The sequence below is a fragment of the Nyctibius grandis genome, chromosome Z (assembly GCF_013368605.1).
Source record: "Nyctibius grandis isolate bNycGra1 chromosome Z, bNycGra1.pri, whole genome shotgun sequence".
Lineage (NCBI taxonomy): Eukaryota > Metazoa > Chordata > Aves > Nyctibiiformes > Nyctibiidae > Nyctibius > Nyctibius grandis.
This window is the reverse complement of record NC_090695.1, coordinates 17,303,707-17,328,510: the sequence shown is the minus strand read 5'-3', so window position 1 is coordinate 17,328,510 and position 24,804 is coordinate 17,303,707. Positions and strand designations below refer to the sequence as shown.

General features: G+C 38.6%; 1 protein-coding gene across 2 annotated transcripts in view; it reads left to right on the top strand.

The window, feature by feature from the left end:
- The window catches only part of ARL15 (ADP ribosylation factor like GTPase 15), a 235,715-nt gene that overhangs the window by 64,453 nt on the left and 146,458 nt on the right, over positions 1-24,804 (top strand). For both annotated transcript variants that reach the window (XM_068422693.1, XM_068422692.1), the window contains exons 2-3: positions 21,022-21,166; positions 23,962-24,021. In XM_068422693.1, coding sequence (XP_068278794.1) covers positions 21,022-21,166; positions 23,962-24,021 — 205 coding nt within the window. The remainder of the gene's footprint in view (positions 1-21,021; positions 21,167-23,961; positions 24,022-24,804) is intronic.

Sequence of the window (24,804 nt, the reverse complement as noted above, 5' to 3'; positions counted from 1 at the left end):
ATATACTTACATACCATAAATACAGGTGGTATTTTTTTTTCAAGACTCTTAAGTTACACTTGGTTACTTTTTATTCCTTGCTCAAGGTGCATTAGAAAACCTTACACAGCCTTCCAGGCTTTAGATGGGATATTTTTCTTTAAAGTTTAAGAATTGAGATTTTTCTTTCAGTGTACTTCTGATTTTATTTTGATATGGTGAAAACTTGGGGTGAAACCTTACTTCATGCTTAACTTGTCTTAATCAAGTAAAAGATTTTATACGGACAGTTTAAATTTTCAAGAATCATTACTTCTACAGCAAGACAACAGAGTATTATATAAGCATTCCTCACTTTAATGAACATGGCTTACTGATTTGAACATAACTTTGTTGCTTATTGGAAGTGAATTCATCAGAGGTGGGCTAAAAGGTGCATGTTGTTTTTTTGGGTGGTTTTTTTTGTGTGTATGTTTGGTTCCCTCCCCCACCCCAAAAGTTTCACTTTTGGGGAAGCCTGAGCTTACAAACAGTAACAGAGGGCCTGATAAAAAAATATTTGGCCTGGACAGGTTCCCAGCAGGATGGCGTGTTGCGCTGCCCAAGCTCACACGGGTGCCTGACGGTGGTGTATTACAAACCATTGTCAGTGCTGAGAGGCAAAGACCCCTGCTGCCATGGCGAAGGACAGTCTGCTCCGTGAGCATGTGGCTGGAGCAGAGAAGGAGAGTTTAGGAGCTTCTGGTTATCAGTGCCGGGTACTGCCATTGGAATGGCCAGAGATGCTCCCTCCCAGTATGTCCTTCTGGAAAGAGGTGGCCCACGGGCGTGACCTAACTCTGGAGATGCGCAAGCAGCGGGACTTAGGACTTTTGTAGGGTTTTGTGCTTGAGGGAGTCACTGTCATTTTTTTTTTTTTTTTTAAGGAGATTTTATTGACAGGTGATTAACTAGGGAAGAAAGTGCTGCCATCTCCCCTTTCCTCTGAAAGTGAGGAGAGAGAAGTGGGAGCGGGGAGGAAACAGACTGTGGTAACTGGTGTGTGAGGCATGGAGGCAGAGGAGTGGAGTAAGTAGTGAAAAGCGGGTGAGCAGCTGAGAGAGGGGCCCGATTTTTAAGAATAAATTGAGGCCAGCCTGTCCCTGCCAGCCCAAAGGCGCTGGTGGTACCTGCAGCTTGCCTGCCCTGATGGCAGAGCCAGGGCGCTCTGCCGCTGGGCACTGGCTGGGCCACCCCTCCTGAGGCGCCGGGTCCGTCACCCACACCCCAGCTGCAGCGCAGCCTCGGGTCCCTGCCCCTGCCCCTCGCTGACTGCGCTGTTCAGACCTTGAGGAAGACAGGGTGAGGGGGAGAGAGGAGCTGCTTGAGCTGACCTGGCATCAGAAGAGACGTCCTTTAGAGCTGTGGCTTAATTCCCTTGTCAGCGCACGCCGCCCTCACACCCAAATTTACGAGTGTTTTAAATCCCAGCTAGCTGGCCCAGCTGGGAATATAAACTAGACCTCAGGTATTGTTTAAACTCAGTCTGGCAACCTGCCCACCGTGCAAATGAGGATTCTGAATACATCTGGCAGTCCTTCAGAGCTGTCTTACAGCTCTCCCAGAAGCACAGGCAGATGCTTGATGTAAAAACAAAGCAAAAAAAAAAACAACCCACTGTTGTGATACACCTCTGGAAATGTTTTCGCTGGTAAAGAAACAGTAACTTGGGCAGCGGCTACTCACCCTGTGACTAAGCTGATGCGGGTGCTTGGGTTTGAGCACCTGGGTAAAAGTGGCAGTGAACCAGCATGCCTGCATTGGAGCGAGCAGTCTGTGGAAGTCTATTCAAACTAATAAGCTGTTCAAGATTTTTTTGAGGCCCTCCCCAGTGATGGTAGCTTTGTAAGGGTGCTGTGAACTTACAAACTGTATTTGTTGGAAAAAGTCACCTAAGACTTGAGTAGATGAAAGATCACAGAAGAGCTCTGTAGACTTTGTGTTGCTTTCACAGGACAATTGAGGTTGGAAGGCATCTTGGAAGGTCTGTAGCCCAGCCTTGTGGTCAAAGCAGGGTCAGCTTGAGGTCTGACTAGGTTGCTCAAGGCTTTGTTCAGCTTAGTTACGGTGTTAAAAACCAAATGGAAGAAACCATCAAAGATAAGGACTGCAGAGCCTCTCTGGGCACTGCTGGACTGTTCCCGTGGGGAAAAAGTATTTTCTTATATCCAGTCTGAATCTCTCGGGCTTCTGTTTGTCCATTGTTTCTTGTCCTCACTCTGTTTACAGCTGCGAGTATCCCTTCAGAAGGTTCCCAGGACATTTATCTGGGTATCTCAATTTTTTGCTTTAGATTGTCTCAAAGATTATTCTGTGTTTGTACTGCTGTGCAGATTTTATAAGTGAGATTTCTTTTAGCAGAGGGTGCAACTCAGACTGCAGTGTGATTTTTAAAAGTTGGCACATTCAGTATGCTACATGTAGTATAAGTACAAAATAAATTTGAACAAATAGAAATTTGTACTTTTGGCAGTATTGTCGTCTGAAACATAAGGAAAAAATGTGACGCATGATGCATTTGCATTAACAAATGCCTGTTCTGAAAGCGGGAAATCAGAGTAGCTTTGTAAGTAACAAAGGGAAATGGATTTATTTATTTTAATATGCTGCTGCATTTAGGGCTTGGAGTTGAGAGACTGGGTGATTTGAGTTTCACACAGGAAACTTAGGGCATTGACAAAGACTAAAAAGCCAACACAACCAGAAGACAGCAACATGTTAAATATGCTACTATCTTCACATAGCAGGGCAGCCTGAAATTCATGTTAACATAATCAACTCTATGAAAATAGATGTCTTAATTCTTTCTGCTTTCCAGGTAGATTTTTCTTTAATGTCTATCAAGTAGGTAAGTGGTGTTTTCAAGCACTGTTCATAGATTTCTCTTTTGTTTCCTTATGCCTTTTTGATACTAAGTACATGCTGAGCTACAGTCTAGTCTATGCACAAGTTGCAGCTTAATTAAAATTGATTTAAAAACAGTTTAGGTACGTAAACACTAACCTGTGTGTGAAGATTCACTGAGTTAAGTTAGGCTAACTTGCATCATGCGTGTATGTAATGTACGGGAGTAATAAGAATCCACTTAATTCATATTTGCTTTCTGTTTGTGCATTATCTGAAAGGGCTTAACTATCACTTGTTTGTGTGTAACTCCACATTGTCACTTGAGCTGTCTAGGGCCTATTATGACTGTGTAAGATACATCACTTGTTTTATTTTTAAATCAGTAAAACCCCACTTTTGAAAAGGGACAATGTTATGTTCTTGTCTGCCTGGTCTGGATGCACTGGAGCTTTTGCTGTATTTCTCAGGATCTAGAATGATTGCTTTCTAAAGCCTGTGCCTTAGGTATTTATTTTTCTGCAGTGGTACAATAGCATTCTTGATGTTCAGAGCCACATATGAATAGCCAGTATTAAAAATCTAGCATCAAGGCTGCAAAATATTTTCTAGTACAAGACTTGACTAACAAAATGTACTGTTTACTGAAGTGAGTAGCTTCTTTAATAGAGCAGAAAACTAGGAGTAGCTGGAACAGGGGAGACATGGGGAATCTAAACTGTGGAATGGTCTCTGCCTTGATTTATCTACTTACTTATTTTACTTCTGTTGCATTAACTAGTTTCCAACTGGCAAACAACAGAATTGGGTAAAAGAAATCTGTCACGTTTTTTTTTTTTTTTGGCCCATTCCTACTCTTACTTCTATGTAAAGCAGCATTTGTCACGTTTTTCATGCGACTTCTTAAATACCATTTTTTTGTTCAGACAAAAATGTGGCAGGCGTACATGCTCAAAATACATGGTAATACGATAGGAGTGCCTACTGAAACTCAATAGAGTGCTCTGAGATGGTGCTTTCCATTTTTCACTTTACAGGCATTGAAACTGTTCCTATAATCGCAATGCTATCGCAAAGGAAACTTTGCTGAACTAATAATTGTTTTGCGGTTGAGACACCACCACAAGTATTTCGCTGCTGAAGTCAGCTGCTGTGGAAATGAGCCTCCCTCCCCTGATTTGTCCCATACCGGTGATCTCTCAACTGCCGTCATCACAGAAATTCATGGGGAAACGGATCCACTCCCACTCATTAGCATGAAATCAAGCACCAGATCTTGGAAAGAATCTGGTAACAGACCAGCAGGCACCCCGGCGCGGTGAGCAATCCCCCCGCGCCTCTACGCAGGGCAGGCTGCCCGTTGATTCAGTTGAAACGCCTCATCCCTGGGGTGTAGCGCTTGGCGATACTCAGCCTAGGGGCGATGACTACACGGATAACTATCCTTGAATCCACATTCCTGGAGAAAGGGTGCAGTGTCCTGGACAGCCAAAGATGGCAAGAGTTTTTAGCTACTGTTACTATGTAAGCATCCAGGAGTACTACAAATAGTTCCCAATTAAAAAAAAAAAAACAAAACAAACCAAATCCCTCCTCTGCTTTTTGGGGTGTGGCAGTTCTTTCAGTCTGATTTGGAAGCTGTAGCGTACCAGTGTCTAAAATTGGCAACAGCAAAAGGAAAAAAATAAAAACTATATTCCCCCCCAAACAACAAACAAGCAAACCCCCCTGAAGGAATGAGGCTACACTGTAGGTAAGGTTCTCTTCTTCATACGTTGGTTTTGATGGGCCCCACGTATGTGTAGCATGTGTTGATACTGAAAATGAAAACTTGGCCTTCACCATGCAGTACAGCTTAACATGGCATGATGTGACTGTAGGATAAGCACAACAGGGGAATAGCGGCTTTTCAGTATTGAAACACTTCTCTATGGGTGTTTGGATGGAAGCATTGACTGAAGTGAATTAAGCACAATTTCCTGTGTTACTAGGCCTTACAAAAGTACAGAAAAAACATTTGTAACTTGCTGCAGTGTTCTAAAACCTCTTCCTACAGACTTATGAATTAAAAATTCTGTAATAATAAATATTTTGAATATTGGCTCAGCTGGTAAAGAGAAAAGTATAATTACTAGATAATGTGTGAAGAGCCACTGAAATACTGTAGGAGACTTTACCGTCATGATGTTGAATGCCTCTAAAACTTTTAGATGCTCGGGTTTCTGAGTGAAACTTTCCACCCTGCTGCAAGTCCCAGGTTCCATGTGTTGACAGTGGTCAAAGTTGACTGCTCATTCGTTCACCATGTGGACAATACCCAAGCCACTGAGTACGATATACTAAAGGGTATGGCTGACATTTCTGCCACGTGATAAACAGTGTAAAGTGGTTGAAAACTGCAGGATCATGATGTCAGTATTTTTTGAGGGGAAAACATGGTTTGAAAGCTGTAAGCTGAGATTGCTCCCTGCGACAGAACAGAAAATAAAAGATTTTGCTCATTCATTTTTGAAGTCTTCTCATCTCTTGTCTGTATTGGAAGGGGAGGATTCTGCAGCATTAGAACAGTATTTTTTCCTATGCATGGGCAATGGAGGAATCAAGAAAGTATAGAATGTATGCTTTCTTTGCCAGTATTTGTTTTCAGTATCAATTTATAACGGCAAAAACGATGACATCAATATCTTTAAAAACAAATCCATGCAATCTGGTTTTTGTTTTCACTGTCCTAAGATATCAGTGATGAAGTCTGTTTTTAATAAGTAGCTAACGAGCCACTGAAATAGCTCTAGTTGCTGAGTTTCTTTCTGGGAAGATTGATTAAATTCTTCTATATACTCCAGTAACAAAGTAGATCTAGAGTGCAACCAACACAGGAAATATTATGAGCCAATCAGTCTTCCACTCATGATGGTTCTTAGGCTGAAACTAATGAGTATTTCAGAAATTCGGAATGCAGAAGAGGACTGGTATGACTTTTCAAATATAGTTGGAATTTGTGGAATGGTAAGCGTTAGCAGTCTTGCTTGTTTTTTAACCCTGCTGTGACTAGCAAAGTATTTATTTTAAAATTTTCTGGAGTTCTTACTCTGCTGACCAGAGATACACAGACCAAGCATATGGAGATGGTCTTACTCTGCTTTAGAAGGATTAATAGTTTCATGTTAAGATCAGAAGAATGTCCAATATAGGTAACACATGATGCATCTTAATTTATCTTAAGCAAATACCTATATAACATTGTCCTTCACCTGGCATGTTAGTGAGGCAAAGGAGTTAAGAGTTTAGATTTTGTCTGAGCCACAAGGTAGTGTTAATTCTTGTTAAAATAAGTCATCCACAATAAGCACTTAAGGGAAATTCAAAGCTATTACAGCAAATGGCCTGCCAAAAATCTTAAGTCATTTATGACAGTCTAATAAGGTTAAATTCTTTGAACATGTGTAAAAATGGGGAAATTTGCAGGTCTAATTCCTGAAAATGTGGGCAGCACAGAATTGTATGATAACACTGATAAATGAGTGGCACTGCAAATTCACACAGTTCTTCGTTATGTGCAGTTTGATTTAATGGAGTGTGTAATTGTTGATAGAAGTTCAGCAATTCCTCAAGGAAAGAATATGTTTTTGTTTACCCTTAATGAGCTTGTATGTGGCACCTGCAAGGTAACTTTTTTTGTCACTATTTTTGTCTAGTCAGGTACCACCAAATTATTTTTAACCAGAGAATTATGAAAAGGACTTTGCTATTCTAAATTTCCACATACAAGCTGCTTTGGTTTTCCAAATGAAATATGCATGATCATGTAGTGGTGCAATACGATAATGCTGCTTGTGTAGACTTTTTCAGTTTATTTTTACTGCAGTCAGTCTTTCACAGCGTCCACTTTTCTGATCCTTCTGAATCCACATAGCTTTACAATTATGGAGTGAAGTCCAAGTCACATGCTTGATACAGTTAAATTTTGCTAAAATGTCTATAGAACTACTCCATTTTTTATACTGGTAGGTTCAGTAAGGAAATTCTTAATTTCTTGCCTCAATATTACTTCAACTGGAATCTGTGGTATATCAAGCTGTCCCTGAAGGATTTTATTCTGTGTTTATCTGACACACAAGAAAAAATTTTCTAGGAAATACCACTGAATAGTATGGTTGATTGGAGCAGAAAATATGTTGCTATTAGGCTGGAATGTAAGGCTTAGCAGAAGAGAAAAGCGGTAGACAGCAGGAAGAAAAATTATGATACATTTGTCATTAAAATACTTCAGTGTGCCTGGAAGTCCAAGTAGGTTTTAATGTTTTTACAATGGACTTTGTATGTACACTTACTGCAAAAATATTTACCTGGTTTCATACTATTCAACACTGTGCTTATTGCTGTCAGTGTGATTTTGCTCATGTGAACATTTCCAAATCAATTTATGGTCTGTTGAAACTTCAACTTATTTGTAGAAGATTATTTTTCCTTGGATTTTTATTGGGCTAGGACTTAACTGTTTTTACCATTTAAGGCTGCATAATGTCCCCAGCTGAAAAATCTTCAAACATTTGTACTACAGCTTAATAGTTTTGATTCCTGTTTCTGGACAAGAGTCAAATGTGAGACTTCTAAGCTCAGTTGTGTCCTCTTACAATAAACTACTTTGAATTACTCTAGCTTCCTTGTGTTAGATGGACATTGCAATTATGTGCTTATATTTTTTTGTTGCCTTTAAGAAGAAAACTAGCACTGAAATTTGCATCTAGTAATTTTTTTAGACCATGTTTCTATGCTGAAGGACTCTTTTCCTTTGAACTGTATATAGGTTGAATCAATCCCAAAACCAAATTCCAAGTCTGAACAAAATAATAAAAAAAAGCCATATAATTATTACTTCTCATTAGCGTACGGAACTTTTACAGTCTTTGCTGCTTGACACACATTGCACTGTGGTTTGCATCACATAGGACTTCAGTGGTATTTCAGTGGAAGTAATAGTGTAACAACATAGTTTTTCCCCTTCCGGATAGTATTCTTGGATCTTTTTTCCAGCTCTTTGGCTGAATTTTACTGTTCAGGCTGATACGATCCTCAGATTTGTGAGGTTAGCTACGTTTAAAAATAGGTTTAATAAAATTTGCCGAGTTGTTTCTAAGAATAAAGTTAAAAAATAACCCAACATGCTGCTAGTTTGTCAGTTTAAAAATTTAGGTGATGGCACATTAGTTTTGGAAATCACAGTTTGCCTCATAATAATCAAAGGCCTTTCACTGTTTTTTAGGAAAATGCCTTTAGATTTGTGAACTTGAGACATCATATGTTCACTAGAATTTCTTACGTTTTGCTTCATCTTGCACTGTCTGCCTCGCTAATTCTGTCCTTTTCCATCAAAATAGCTCCAGGTTTAGAGAGTGCATTTGGTTGCTTTAAAGATCTTAAGTTTTTTAGTTTCCTGTGGTAAGGAACTTGGAAAATTCAATAGGAAAACAGTAGCTGTTAACAAATTTTCAGATTTGAGCACTGTAGTTAATAGTGGCAGGAGAATTTCTGCTTCAGCATTCTACCTAACTGGATGAGGCTTGAGGAGTGGTCAGGCTTATGCTTTTTTTATACGTTGCTCCATATTTTTTAGTTTGATTTTCTTGGCATTCATTAGTTGAGGATAGTGACCTGACACAATTTGCAGGTACTTCAGCTCCTTCTCTTGCAGGAGACACAGGGGCTCCAGGCTTATACTTTACATTGGGCACCAGAAATTTTGCCTCTTGCCAGGGAACTGCAAACAGCATGTTTTTCTCATTTATAAAGGCTTTATAAACAGCTTGTATGAAAATGAGTAGAAAACATTCTTTTGCAGTAACTACTTCAAATTCTAATCTTTCTGCTCTCGACCTGCAGATCTGGAAGTGACTGGAGTCTTAGAGGATCTCCTCTTTTTTAATTCCTTTGGTTCAGTATCTATCCAGAAAGTCCCCTCTACTTCCTGCTCACCTGTGCAAGTCCAAGGAGGTTGTATGCCCCACTGATGCCCCACTACCAGCTCTTTTTCTGTTGGGCTGTGGGGTTTGGGGCAGTTTTTGCTTCCTGCTGCTCTACAGTAGTGTGTTCATTGATAGTAGTACACCAGCACCTTGTTCTTGTCTCTTCTCTGCAAGTCTACCAAGTGAAGGTTCATTTATGTGCATGATGATTCCACCTAGGTATGAGATGAGGATCTTGTGCAGCCCACTAGGAAACCAAGGTTTAACGTGTCTTAATTTAATGAATGTTTATGATAAGACATTTGTTCTGAAGTACTTTTTTTCTTCAAATGTCTCTCTTCCTCTGCTTTTATAGATTGCCATTTCTTCCCAATTAAGCATTGATCTCTTTAAGGCGTAATTTGTGGTAGTATGCTTTTGTATCAAGAAACTTGATAACATGAGCTTAAGAATTTCTTACAAGGATGAGGAAACGTGATCATTTACACATTTCTTCAAATAAAGAAGGATGTGTTGTTATTATGTAGGAAAGTAAAATACTTCTGGTGCTTTTTCAGTCACTGTGATCTTTATTGACACGTTTTAGTGCAGTTAGTTTTTTCTTAAATCCTACACTTCATAATTTTATTACCCAATAACACAATTAAACTGTGCTGCACTCCTTAATCTTTTTGTATGAAATGATATGATACATCCTGTGCCTTACTGTATCTTTTAATTGTTATAAATTGCTTTGGAGAAATACTTGTGAGCTGTGAATGCTTCCTCTTCAGTGAAGAAAATCCCTGTGGCATGAACACAACTGTGTGCATATCTTCTCATACTCTATATGTTCCTTGTGCTTCAAAAATACTGATCTAATGATGTGTCGGTAACTGGCAGTTACTGAAGTTTCACTGTGAAAGTTGTTTCCTTATATTACAAAACCCTAGCTTCCAGTTCTTTATTACAATTCTTTAATAACCTGTCAGTCCTTAGGGAAGTGAATGTAAAAAATTAAAAATACTTTAAACAAAAAGGTTGAGTTAAAGCCAGTGTTCTGCTTTTACAGCTAATCATATGTCTTAGTCTCTGAAAGACAACTATCTTCCATTTCTTAAGCCTGTTTTTATTAATTGTTTCACTCTGAATTATGCCACCAGCTCCAGACTGGTTGTGTTTCTCTGGTAGACTCTTATCATTGTGGCAATTCTCCTTGGTCCTCAGTGAAATTCTCTCTCTGGCCAGCAAAAGAAGGAGTTTCCCAGCTTGGCAAGATTTATGCTAATCTAGAATAAATGGTAAAATTTTTGTTCCAATAAGAAGCAGTGAGTCAGTTCTTACTGAGGTGTCTGCAGCCTCCTTAGAACTGGTATTAAATCTCTCACAGCTGTGCATTAAAGCAGGTGAGAGACTGGGCACCCCAGACCTGTGCTCAGTTATCTGAATTGCATGTTGAGTTTATTTCTGCTTGGATTTATGGTCATCTTTTATCAACATAAGGTATATTCTTAAGTAACAACCTGTTGCTTTTTTAGCGTAAGAGAATTTTTATGAAACTATTGTGTAATAATTGTCTGAAAAAAACAGACACTCAGCACACTGTCAGTGAAAGCATTGGGAAAGGGATGGCACAGGAAGGTTTCAGGCTGAGCGCTTTTACTTCCTTTAAAAGCGTGCGTTTGCTAGAGCTGCCTGGATGCTGCACCTACGCAAAGTAGAGAAATTTTAATCCCCTTAAAATGTTCTCAGCAGCTCTGAAACGAAAAGTGGAACTTTCCCACAAAAAAAAAATACGGCATATGATACTTCCTGTGGTTTGAAGTATTTCATGCCCCTTAACTGATAAAAAGTGGTTGTAATTTCACCAGCAGAAACTTTTGTTGGTTTGGGCTGCTTGCACTGCACAGACGGCACGCTGACATAGCCGTGAGTAGGCATAGCTATATGGCAGGCTGTTTTGTGAGCAAGGCCACAATAATCTCTGTTTCCACAAAAAAATAAAGCTGATTCTTGCCAGCTCCCACTTTCCCCAAAAAAAGTTAAAATTCAGCTGTGGCTTTTCAAAGGCAGCTTAACCTCTAAGGATGTCCAGAATTTATCTGCAAAATATTCTTTACCTTTTCTCTTTTCTTTTCCCACCTAACTCAAGTAGATGAATAGGTATTGATCAATATTTATTAAAAAAAATCTTGTTTGAACAGATCAGTGTGTTGGTTGTGTGGGGTTTTGTGTTCTATTTTGTTTGGTTTTGTTGGCTTACATTTTTTAAGAGTGCAAGCATATGAAAACAGCCTGTATCTGTAGTTGACCAGTTGCTCTGTATGTTCCATTTCCTTCCCTGTCAGCTGAGAATCCCCATCTCAAATTGTGTTGTGTTCCCCAAACATTCAAGCACTAGAAGCAGAGCACCTGTTGGGTTTCTCTTCGAGACAGTTTAAAGGCTGTGCAGTCCTTGATCCATGCATGCTCAGCAGTGACAAGTTTGACAGTTCTGATTTTACAGTGCTAGATGAACAAAATAGCCAGTAGAGTCTTCATCAGCAAACAGATCGGTGACAGTTGAGAAAGTTGGTGGTAGATGTAGATACATAGCCAGAAAAAAAAAAGCCAAACTTGCACTGGAGAGAGGAGAGATGCAAAATGCTTGTATTGGAGCATGAAATATTTTCAATGGCTGAAGTTTCTCAAACCTAACTCATTAAGAGTTTAACTGCAGCAAAAAACTGATGTAAAAACTGTTTTACATTCAAAAAGGCTCGCATTGCTTAAAATTTGAAGAATTTTTAATGATACTTCAGATTCATGTGCCTTCCTCTAATTGTGTATTTTGGATTAATGTTTTTATGTGAGTCAGTCTTCTGTTTCCTCCCACAGTAGTAATGTGCTGTGCTAGCCAAGTAAAACTCTTATGCTATATAAAGGGGAAAGAGAGGTTCCTGTATATGTTACTACATCTTTCATATTCCTTAGATCTTTTGGTCAAAATAGATCTCCTCTTAGAGGTTCTTATTTTTGTAAATACAGCATACTGGGAAAGTAAAATGAGAAGGGCACGTAAGAGTGAAATCATTCATAGGGAGCCTAATGAATAAGAGATGTCCATAGCCTGCAACTATATAATGCTTCAAATTCAACCCTGGAGGTTGATTACACCATGAAATGGTAATAGAGCACACCTGTTAGATCTCCCATTTGTGTCTCTGCCAACGCTAGTGTAGTTCTTACTCCATTTTCTAGTGCTGGAAGGCAGTCTAGTCTTTAGTGTTCCAAGCAGAAGAATTCTTTGGCCAGAAGACTTGCACTGCCTGCAAAATCCAGCTATCCTTGTTCTTCTGTCCACCTCCTCTTTTTATCTAAATCCATTACTTCTTGTTAGACTGCATGTACACTAGTAATGCTTTTCACCCTTGTATTTAAATGTTAACTGCATAGACTGTTTCTGTTTTAGTAACTTTTTTTGATTCAGTCTCTACTGGTATCTTCTTTCCTGTGCCTCCCAATAATTTTAGAGCCACCAAACTTTCATTGGTTTACTAACTTCTTGGTTGGGTAATGCATAAGTTTGCTATGGTATGATTCTTGTGCTGTATGAGCAAAGAGAGAGTTATTAGCTGGGACCCCTGAGCAAGTAGGTTTAAAAGTGACAGTTGAAACTGTACTTTCCTTTTTCATGTACCGTCACACTAGCATAATTTTGTTTAATTTTGCTTTATGGTATTTTGCAAAATAAAAAACTCAAAAGGATACTCTTTCCTTTACCAATGGGTTCTTCGCTCCTGTTCTGTTTTTTGTACAGATTTTCTTACTTTGACTGATACCCTCAATCTCTTTATACTTACTATTCTACCTCAGCTATGAACATGTTCAGTAAGACTGGACTTAATAGAAAATAGTCTGGTCCTTAGTCTACTGTCCTTAGAGATTTCTCCTCTTTTCTCTTAGATTTGATGGTTAGTTTTGAAATCTTTCATAAGAAAGAACAAGATGTATCCTGGGGCTTAATCTCAGAGGAGGCATTGCCTTAAGTAAACATTAGACATTTCTTCTTTTTCTCTCAAAACACACTTGGAGTTTCTGTAGGTTCCTTTGCTTTTTGATACTCAGAGACACGCATGCAGCCCAGGAGCTGTTTTCTTTTAGTTACGATGATGATGCCCAACAACTCTGAAAGCGTGGGCTGAAGCTGGGTGGAAAAAATTCTCTGGAGTTTGTCTGTTTCTGTAATGTTACTGATACAGTGGGTGGAAGAATTCAGATCTTCTTACTTTTCTCAGGGATATATTGACTAGTGTAACCTGAATCCCCCTTGAGATCTTCTGGCTATCAGTGCAGGAGGGCACACTTCTCTTGTTCGTCATACTTGACCATTCCTTGTGCTTTTTCCAACTATGTTTCAAATGAATTTGTTTGTATTTATTTTAACTTAACTGAAATTTTTTGAGACCCTTTTTGCTACATAAATCCTATTGTAACTTGCAGAAGTCTCACTACACACTTAGTGATGAGTTTTACTTTCCTAGTGTACTTTGGATTTTACCTAGCAATTTCAGAGTAGGACAGCAGTAGCCTTCCTTTTTCTTTTCTTTTTTAATGTATGGAATACAATGCAAGTCTTCATTTACCTTCCTCTTCACCTAGTGAGAGAGAAATCCAGAAATCTGGATTTCTGGAAGGGTTTCTCTAATTTTGTTTCTTTGAGGTTCTGTAACCCATTTGGGCATGAGATTTGGATATGTCACTGTACTGTTTCCATAAATCCTCTTTTATATATTATTACAAAAGTAATACTATGTGTGCCATGAATATCAAATATGGATGTCCAGGGTCTTGTGTATCAGATTGTTTCTTCATTCTCCCCGAAAACTTAACTGTGCCATTGCATTTAGGTGACATGTAGTCAGCTTCAATTAGAAATATCAAAGAATACCAAGTGGTCTATATGCTTCTTTCTGGTTTTGTGATCCCATGTGAGCTTACAGAACACAAGTAATTATTCATGCTATGCTGAACAAATGAAAAGTATTCTGTAACCTACCTTGAAACACACATGAATCATGGAAAAGCTTTTTATAATTTGACTCAGAAACTGTAAAGGGTTGACTTTTAGCAAGCCTGAAAGCTCTCAGCTTTTTTTTTTTTGGGGGGGGGGGAGGTATTGAAAAATAAAATCTCAATATATCTCTCATCCTTACTAGAAACTAGAAGTGACAGGAGATGCCACATCCTTAACTTCTGCACATTTTGGTGGTGCTACTACTGCCTTTTTTGCTGGTATTTTCAATGATTCTTTGGGCTTTTTTACTATGGTTGTGTTTCCTTAGGTTGTGAAACAAACTGTTTGCAAAGGCTTTTGTTCATCTTTTTTGTTGCCTTTGTCTCTTGCTGTTAAATGTGAATGGACTGAAGTGTTGAAAGAGATGAGTTGCTCTTGTGCAGCAAAACAGGTGGAAAGCAAACTGTCAGAGATAAAAAGCTTGAGTAATAATTCTATACTTGATGAAACCTGGAAGTGTCCGACAAACACCCTGGAGCTTGATTTGACACTGCAGTGAAGTGAGTGATTGTCGTTTTCTGTTCAGAGTAGCACCTGTGCATATGTTTAACTGTTTTGCTGACTCAGCATTGGTTTATCATAGCATATATCGTGTGCGATTTTATTTTATGTAGGCTTTTAAATCATACTACTGCACTGAATAGCTGAGTACATGCAGAACTTGATATTGTTTTCCTTCATGCTTTCTTCAAGCATAGTGTGAGTGGAGTTGAAAGTCCTAACTTGATTTTGCTCTTCTTTCATTTATAGGGAGTGTGCAAGAGATTAAGGTCAGAGAGGCTCATTTTCCATTTTGGGCATGAAGTTTTGTGATTTGTTTTGGCTGACAGTAGGGAAAGGACTTCTGTTGCCTTACAGCTTCTTTCATGGAAGTTATGTTTTTGACTGCATTTATCGAATTTTTGTGGTTCCCAAAGCCCTGAACTTCTGGGTGAAGCCTTCACCCCAGAGCAGTCCCTCTGATATCAGCTAAAACAAATGATCTCCTGCCTTCTGACCAGTTACTATACAAACAAAGATACTGTCCTTCATCCTTGTGCAGTGTGGCAGCCAGCAGCCTGACCATCAAAAACTGAGTTGAAACCTTTATTTTATCCTTGAGATAGTGAAGACTTTATTTTCTTGAGAAATCCAAAAGTTATTCTGGATTTTGGACAGTATTCAACCCACTGTGATTGTATTATCGTCACTCAAAGGAAGAATGCACTGTGACCGTGAAGTGTTTTGAAGTGATATTGCTCTGAACAGCAGTGTCATATCTGGCTTGTCAGAAGTCAGCCAGTTCTTCCTCTGTGACCTTATTTCCTCCAAGCCTTCTCAGCTGGTAGCGGAGTTGTCAAACATGTTGAAGAATGAATAGCGCTGTGTCATTTGTCTGGTTTTGGTACTTGAGCCTCTGTCTTATGTCTCGTTCAGATGGTGACTACATAGGGATGTTGAAAGTCATTTGAGGTGGGATTGCTCCTTTTGAGACTTCAGAAGTGTGTCTCATCTGAAATACCAAGAAATTTTTTACAGGGGTTGGTGAATAATTTCAACCAGTGAATCCAAATGTATTTCTTTTCTTGGTGGTCTGAAGGGAGAATCTGAGATTCCTGCTCCAAACAGTATGTTGCTTGCTATTTTAGTGTCATGTAGCATTTCTGTAAGGTAGGACATCACCAGGACTCTGCTCTGTAAAACTGCCTCACTTCTTTGAGAATTTATTTTCTGCTGTATGTAGGTGCATGTAGAGGAAGAGTGCATTTGGGTTCAACCAGTGGGCTGACCGTGTGCTCATGAAGATTAGCCAGGTTAAACGAGAGGATTACTTTGTCCTGTGGAGTAGTGGTGCAGGAGGTTAGCAGGCCTTGGGCTGGTGTCCCTCTATGGGAGTTCGAATCATCAGTCTGTACTGGGATGGAGGAGCTTGAGCATAGCGGCCACTGTTTAATGAGGTTGTGAGTTGTCGAAGGTGACTGGTCATGATTTTAGTATTTTCATCTGTGCTGAACATCATTTCAGGGTCACAGTGGCTATGTGAGTATTAATTCATCTCTGTTGGTAGCCACCGAATGAACAGCAACCTGTTAGGGTTTGTCCTCATTACTGTTGTCGTACAGACAAAGATGAACGTTATCAATCTGAGGTTTTGAAAACATGAAAGCAGTGTCACTGGTTGTGTGTCTTAAAATGGGTAGTTTTTTCCTCTTCCTCTCTTTTTTTTTGTAGTGGTAAAACCAGCTGTGTGTCAGTATGGAAACTGAAGAGTCTGCAGCTTTAGCTCACATGGTCAAATGCATAGATTTTATTGTACTAGTTTAACATTAAGGTATTAATACAGTTAAAATTTAGTTTATTTATATGTCCCTTTCCCCCCCCTCTCTCCTAGCTCTGTGTAATTTCATTCAGGTGCCTTGAGTATTTTATTATTGGCATTCAATTATTCCACTGCTGTCCCCAGTTATTTCCTATCCTTAGTATTATAACTGCCTGCTTTGTCCCCCCCGCCCCCCCTCCCCTTTCACATTATCTCTTCAAGGTTTGAGATTTCTTTGTGCTTGTGTGATCTCTTACAACATCAGAAGTATGGAGCCTGCTGTGTGTAAATTTGACTTTTTAAAATAATCTCCTTGAGTTTCCATCAGCAGCTTCAGATGGTTAACCAGTCCTCTGGATATAAGTGTGTGCTAGGTACTAGAAGTTTGTTTGTTTGAAGGTACCTTAACTGAAAAATAAAATGTGAAGGGAGACCATATCCATAACTATAAGCAAGAGGGGGAGAGGAGCAGAGTTATGGTTGAGCTTTCAGCCTTAATTAAGCCTAATTTCAGGCTTAATTCAGCCTCTGAATGCTTGGTTTGTTAGCATTAATGTTGCACTAACTTAGAGTATTTTGCATGAGAGTGTGTGTGTTTAATCAACTAAGCATGAAATCTCTTGCTTCTGTTTGTTCCTATTAAATAGTGGCAACAAAAGAAACAGACAGGAGATGGGTCCAGAAGAAAGCAGAAATAATGGAGTATTTCACCCCAAAAAGGAGAGTGAAACGAGAAGTACAATGAATACGCAAAGACAGACTTGACGGCCGGAGGCAGTGTAATGTGTTGGAGAGAGTAGTAATTCTGGGACGTTTTCTGCCCAGAGCTTCAATCTGTGATCTGTGAGCGGCACATATATCAGAAGTGTTCGGCCACCCCTGCTATAGGCACAATATTTAATGCTTTTCCTGGAAGAAATCTCTGTAGGGCTTTAAAGGGACACTGTCTAGGATTGTCAGCTCAAATACGGATCCGCCTAAAACTGGAATCATCTGGTTGCGATAGAAATCCCTAAGCAGGCATAGGACTGGCTAACTTCTTCCCTTTGCTCTTGTGCAAATGGCACAAGATTATCCATGCACATGGCAGCATGCATGCACGCATATAAGTAAAATGAAACTAACAGTGGTGCTGAATATTGCACGGTTTTCTGCAGACTGCAGCACCTAATTATTCCCAGTTTCCTGGATAAATACATCCTTTTTTCCAAAACTGGCTAAATGCATACATTTTTTCAAGATGCTGTATTGTTTTATTTTCAGTACTTTAAAATCTGCTCATTCATTTAAAAAAAAAAAAAAATTAACTCCAGAGTCTCCCTGCCTGCCTCTTAGCCTGCTTCTTCTCCCCATCCGATGGCTATAATGAATAATTCAAAAAAAAAAACCCTGATAGGATGAAAGGGGTCCAAAATATACTGTTCCTTTTTTTGTTGCTAGCAGTGGGGCTGAAATGCATGACCACACCCAAACAACATTTCATTGACTATGCCAGCTACCTCAGCTTGGCCCTATATTTACGGTAGTCAAATGTTTTCTTTCTGTCCTCTCCAGCACTCCCTCTGAGTGGCCTCCTTTGGGTTCAGAGTTTGTTTTGTAATACCTAAAAGACAGCCTTTTATTGGACAGTCACTCATTGAGCGCATCAGGTTTGGGAATCAGTGAAAGAGTCTTCCAGGTCCATATCTGACAGGTGTTTCAAGACCAGTCAGGCTGTTAATTCACGTTTCTCTTATGCCCTTTGAGTTGTCCAAATGGAGTGCAAAGTATGCCAGTTTTGGAAAGGACTGAGTGCTAGTTGTGAATTGAACAACTCTCTCAATGTTTTTGAGATATTTCTGTTTTGGATTTCACGAACAGCTTCTTTAGTTACTAATACACATTTCTTGCAGTTCTGTGCAGTTCAGACTGCACTGTAATATGTGACAACATCTTAAATAATGGTGTAGCTCTAGTCCATGCTTTGTAAAATATTTCAGGACGTGTTTCCTGTCCATAATCAAAAGCAGAATATAGGATGTGATTTTATTTGCATGATCAATGACCTCTGAATTTTCTACTCTCCACAGATCTTGTGCAGCTACTAGATGCAGCTGCCAAAGTTGTGACATAGAGGTTTAGTCTCTATAATGGATGCTTAAATAGCCCTGACTTTGTTAGGGGCCAGGTAACTTTAAGCTGCTGAGAGAACAGGGAGGCAGTGGTCGAACTGTTTGTATAATGATATTTCCAATGGAAGACATGTTCATTGAGCTTGAGTAAGGAGGACTGCGAAACAAGTTTATAAAATTTAAATATGTTATTACAAGTATCCCCTAAAATGTGCCGTAGAATTTCTCATGTCAGCCAGTGGCAAGTGCTATACACAGCAGCTTAAATGTCAGCAGCTTTTTGCAGCTAGACTATTTAAAGTCTTGTTTTCATTCCAACCAAACAAAACTATCTACTGAAGGAAAATAGCCTTGCAGAAGGACAGAGGCATGAACATAAAAAAGATAGGGGAATCATATGAAAAAAATATGAGAGTGGTCTGGAGGGAGCCATTTCCCTGTCCTCTGGGTTCTGTGTCCGCTGTATCTCGGGAACTTTCATACCTTACTGTGCTTACTGGTGAAGGATGAGTGAGTGGGTAGCAGGTCTTTGTATGCTGCTTTGGACATGTAATTTAACCTGGATTTTTGACTATGTGTTTAACCAACAGCAGGTAAAGATTCTCCAGACTAAGTTAGACTTAAGGAATCTGCAGTAAAGAGATACTGAACTTCACAAAACCAGCCTGTGGAGCCCCTCTGTCACCCACAGAGCCTCCATAGCAGTAATTGTCTTTGACAGAACTTCAGGTTATTAAACGTTGTCAGGGCTGCAAGAGTCGTATCTGTTGGCATAAGAACTGGCACAGTGTCTGGATGGAGAGGAGCACAGACTTTCATCAGCTCATCTATTCCTTCATGTTTTTCAACATGACATCACGAAGTTGTCGCAAAGATGTCATGCTGATGGGGAATAAGTGAATCCTTTTTAAAGACTGGCTGCAAAGGGCCTGACGCACAACCTTGGGAGCTCTGGCAAGCTTCGAAGAATTTTATGTGGCCTTCAGCCTGATACCCATTAAGTGGAAACTCTGTTTGAAGGAGATTATGTTGTGCAATGAACTCAATTGGCCTTTCTCACTTAAGTACTGGAGTAGAATATTTGCTGTGGCTTTATAGAATCTGTGAGATGAGTATAAACTAACATCAGTGAATAAAGCTAGAAGGCATGTTTGCTCCGTTTAGCTACGGACACACGTATAAGAGCAAACCTTCTTGAAAAGAATAATTTTTGAGTCAAGTTTTACTGGAGGCAAAGCTTTTATTTTTAAAATCTGTTGCCTTTGTTCAGCTTAACTACTGATGTAAATGTTTTTACTCCTAAAATATTTCCTTTCACATTTTTAAAAGATGGTGAAGGAATTTTGTAACTTTCCCTGAACTTATCTTTTGCTTCTCTAAACCAATGAAGACTGTTTTGGCAGCATGTATAATGACTTACCATCTATACAAAAAGAATCCAACAAAAGTTCTGCATTCAGTGAGCTGTCTTTTTATAATCATGTTCTTTTTGGATGACTTGCTCACAGAGCCAGAGCCCACTGTTTGCAACAGTGCCTTACTGATGTCTGTTCAGTTTCTCTACTCCTGCAGTAGTCCTCAATGAGAGATCCTGGGTAGTCACGTAGAGACGGTTGTAAAGACTGTATTTCTTTAGCCAGTGCTGTGATTGTCTTGTGGTTAAGATGGAAGAAAAGAGCTGGGACTGTGTAAAGACAGAATGCGTGAGAGAGGAGTGATTGCACAAACATCTTTTCCCTTGCTTGTTGTAGCAGATGTATTCCTCTGATATGAAGGTGGCAGATAGTGGGGGAAAAGGTATTTTTATATATTGGGGTGGTGAAGGTCCATTTTGGACAGCAGCAGGTAATTATACCCCATACTTTAAATATAAACTTCCTAGCTTTCCCAGAATGGTACATTTTAGATTTTTACGTAAACGTTTTCCATTTTACATATAAAGGTAGGTCTGACAAACCTTACTAAGGGCATAAAGGACCTTTTGGATGAGCTTCACCTACTTTGGCAATACTGTTTAAAAGCAGAACTCTTAAAGTAGGCTTTGTATAAGAGATTTTTATTCTTTATATTGTGATTAATTTATACTTCACCAGGGAAAGTGAGAGATCTGCGTATTTATGACTAGAGCTATATCCAGCAAAATTTATTTCTTTACAAACTGTACTCTTTAACAGCTGATACTGTAAGGTAAAACACGTGACAAAGCAAGCCCAGGAAGGGCATCAATGGAGCAAAGTTCTCTGATTCTTTCCTGTGACAACAGGTAGAGCCTGGCCAGCAGCTGCTCAGGAGCTGCTGTGATGTTCACACCAGGTATTGCATGAAATTAGCACAGGAAGCAAAACTCTTGCACACCCAACCGCAGAGCTGAGTAGGGCCCTTGCCTATCTTACTGTATGTGCACTGTTTGTGCTATTGGGGAAGTGGATGTCACTTTCCTCAATCCATGTCTATGAGGTTTAAGTGAAAAGTTAACAGGTATATTTATGTTTTCTTATAAAGCTATTCCAGATTTTAGTTGAGGTGGTGTCAGTCTATTAATTGTTGATTTTGTCAAAATAGTAAGTTGGAATAATAATTTACTCCTCTCAATGCCTTTAAATTTCTAAACTTGATTTTTAGAGCCTTGTTGAATGAACATTTGCAAAAAAAAGTGACTTCTTTTTGTTTTGTTTTGTTTTGTTTGTTTTTTTTGGTGTGTGTTTTTTGTTTGTTTGTTTGTTTTTTGTTTGTTTTTCCCTACCCTGGCAGTGTTTTAGAGCACTTTGCTGCAAGGGACCACCACCACCACGACCTGAATATGACTTGGTTTGCATAGGCCTCACTGGTTCTGGCAAGACAAGTCTTCTGTCACAGCTTTGCAGTGAAAGCCTGGAGAATATAGTGTCTACCACAGGTAGGATGCTGCCTTTATTCCGCGCTGTGCTATAACGTTGTGCAAAGGTAACTTTAGAAACGTATATAGCAGAGGTGGTAGAGAACTTCAGCCTGGTTATCTTGCTTTTGAAAGTACCTAATGGATTGCTTTGAAGGTACCACTACTTACTCTTTCAGTGTTTGGTCATTCATTGGGCAATATCTATGAAAACATACAATTTGGAATCTGTTGAAAGTAAAAAAATACATTGTGGTGTAATAAAGTAGAACCACTGGAAACATACAGTAGCAGTGTAGTATAGACACACATTAAAAGGTCTCTTTCTTCTCTTTTTACTTTCGATTTTTAAGCAGTCTTGTTATACGGACAGAAAAGAGGAAAATGTACTATAAACCAGAATGGGACAGTGATGCTCTGAAACTTACAATGGAATTTATTTCTTCTCAAACTTGGTCAGTACTGCTTTGTGGTATGTGCTAGGAACCAAAAGAATAAATGTAATGGAAATGTTTATTTCTGTTGATAATCCTTTCTTTTTAGATCAGCAAAGAGGCTTGTTTATGAAGTAAGGGCAGATTGAGATCAGAGAATCAGTTTACAAAGTTTCAGTGGCATTGAGAAGATACATAAAACCAGACACAACAACCACAGCTGAAAGGTGTCTTAAGTCCAAAAAATTTGAATATGCATGCTGATATAGATGAACCATAATGCCTAATAGTGAAAAGGATATTTTGATTAAAAAACCCCCAAAATCAAAAAAACAAAAAACAAAAGAGCACCAGAAAAACCAGAACCAAACATGCGGAATGAGAAAAAGGAATACCTGGCTGCAAAGTTCAGAAAGAGGACAGATTAGGTCATAGAGGTGGAAGAAATCTGGTTCTGTGGCCACAGCAATTTACTAAGGTTGATTTGCTGAGGGAACAGATAGTGAGTGTTGTGCGAGTAACTTGCGTTCATAGTTACATAGTTCTATATTGTAGCTGTGGTTCATAGGCTTGGGTTTTATGATTGTCTCTTAGCAACCCTAACTGGTTTTCGGTGTATCTTTGTTTAAATTACAAGACCATAAGGTTATTTAATACAACTGTAAGTAAAAAAAGTAAAACAGGTACAAGAAAATACTGTTTTTTCTCTGTGATTAGTATTTAACCCATTGCCTTCACAGTCGTGTTATTGGGAATGTTAGAGAGATCTGATACTTCATTGTGTGGAGAAGATGTCAATGCCTAACTCAAAAAGTTAGAAGGAAATTATAGAGTAATTCAGCCTTTTTTTTTTTTTCCTTTTTTTCCCCTCTCCTGAGCTTTATCTTTAGAGTTCACCTGGAATTAGGGCAAATTATACTTTAACATTTTAGACCCTGAAAGAAAAAGTAACAGCAATGTAAATAGCAGTACAGATCTATCAAAGGAAATAATGAAAATATGATTAATTTTAAAATTAAATTTCTTACATGTTTCTAGATAGTTGCAACAAAATACTATTATTTAGTTAGGCAATTTGAGGAATGAAAACAGACTCTAGAGAACACTAGGCAGCATGCAAACCAAAATGATGCGTATCTAGGCTATTCAGCTTATAATAAATCTACCCATATGTACCATATCTGTGCTATATTAGAAATATTGTTGAGAATCCAAGAATACAATGTGACATCTTCTGCACTCATTTTTCAAACTATAACCTGTATTTTTGCTTTTCTCATCAATGCTACTCAAGTTCATTTCAGTTTTTCCTCCTTTCTCAAAAGAGTTTAGGATTTCTTTTAAGACAACATCTACAAAAGTATTTCATAATTTTTCCCTTCAGATTTTCTTGCACTTTCCTCTACTACATCTAGCACTGACTGTGGTTGGAGTGCTGGAGTATCTTATTGGTCTGATTTGGGAGAAAAAATATTGTTTCTGTTAAATTATAGCTAAGGAACTTTGAGCGAAACACATTTTTTCAAAACTTCTTTATGCAGTTCGCAGGTATGTAATCATGTTGAAACTACTTGTGCTAGATGGAAATAAATTTAATGTCTATCTAGACATTTTATCCTGGGAGAGCAGACATAATTTTTCCTATATGAAGTATTAGATACACTTACATGCATGTATGCGTTAAACATGCAGAATTTAGTACATAATATATTGATGGATTGCTGGGAGACTTTCACATTCCCTATCTCTTGGCTGTCTGAATTTTCAGTTAAAGGAAAACATCACACTTTTCAGAAATTTTTTAGTTTTAAGCATATAACAGGCTAATAGAGGATTCATAGAGCTTTTAGTGTGCTTATAACCATTTTGATACATAACAGTTAGGTCTGTAAAATGACCTTTGTGTTAACAACATTTGTAGACAGGATTAATACTCTAGGTATCACCAAAACCTGTGAAGTTTAAATGGAAGACAACAGTGATTTGAATTGCACATTTTCTTCCATGTCTCCTAAAAATTGCAGAAGGATCACTTCACTGGTAGTCTGAAATCTAAACTTTAGTTCTGCATGCATTAAAAGATGGTTTTGTAAAGGTGTATTCCGTACTAGCTCCTTGCCAAATGGGATGGCCTGCATGGAAGTTTTGTGCTGAATTTTATGTGTGTCAGCTCTTTAATAGTATCATTGCAAATTTCATTGCTCATACTGATTTATTCCCCCCTCCCCTTATAACTGATATTTTTTAACATCATATTGAAACGGAATTTCACATGCAAAATCCTGGTTCTTGATGAAAACAGTCTTTTCTGAATGTATGCAATTGATTTCAAATGACCTCTTTAACAAATAACTTACTGATACTCTTTATTTGTGTTCTTAGGTTTTAGTATAAAAGCGGTGCCATTCCAGAATGCCATCTTGAACGTAAAAGAACTTGGAGGTATAGCATTTATTAATTTCATTGTAAAAACATACAGTGTCTAAATCTCATCATACCAAACTGTTAATTGTTTTAAATTTAAAAATGAGAAATCAGTGAGGCTGGAAGTTAAAATCTGTGTTTCACCACAGCAGGTAAAGTTGAGAAAAATTGTACAAATGCTGACTACAAAGAACAAAAAGTAAAAAGCAGGAGGAGCAGAAGATGGATAAGTGTGGTGTATCTCAATGTAATTTCTTGGATTGCAGTGGATAAGTTATACAGAAATACAAACTGGACTGTAATTGTAGTATGGCTTACATGGCAGCTCAAGGAAGTGCATTCCCTGTTTTTATTGTACGTATAAGCTTTTACTTATGAGCACTGGCTCAGGTAATTAGGTGAACATTTGGCAAACCCAGTATATTTGCTGCACCACTGGAAGTGTTGCAAAGGCAGCCAGCTTCCAATGAGTTATATTTTTTTGAGATCTATTCTCTTGTTGGATTTGTTGGGTTTTGGAGGGGTGCTTGTTTTATGGTTGTGTTTTTTTAATTGTCTTTATACAGGTAAGCTGTTTGACTGCCCAGTTCTGACCCTGAGTCTTAAGTGATCAAGCAGTAACTGTTGAAAGGAAGAAAACACTCTCCTAATTAGAGTTCTTTTGGAGTCTATCTTTATCTAATGTTCTTATATTTAAAAAGATCTTCTCTATATTCTAGAATTTCTGTAGATCTTCTTTATTATTTGTGTAAATATGGTAGAATGAATCTTGAAGATGTTAATTAGATTTTCAGCAAGGAT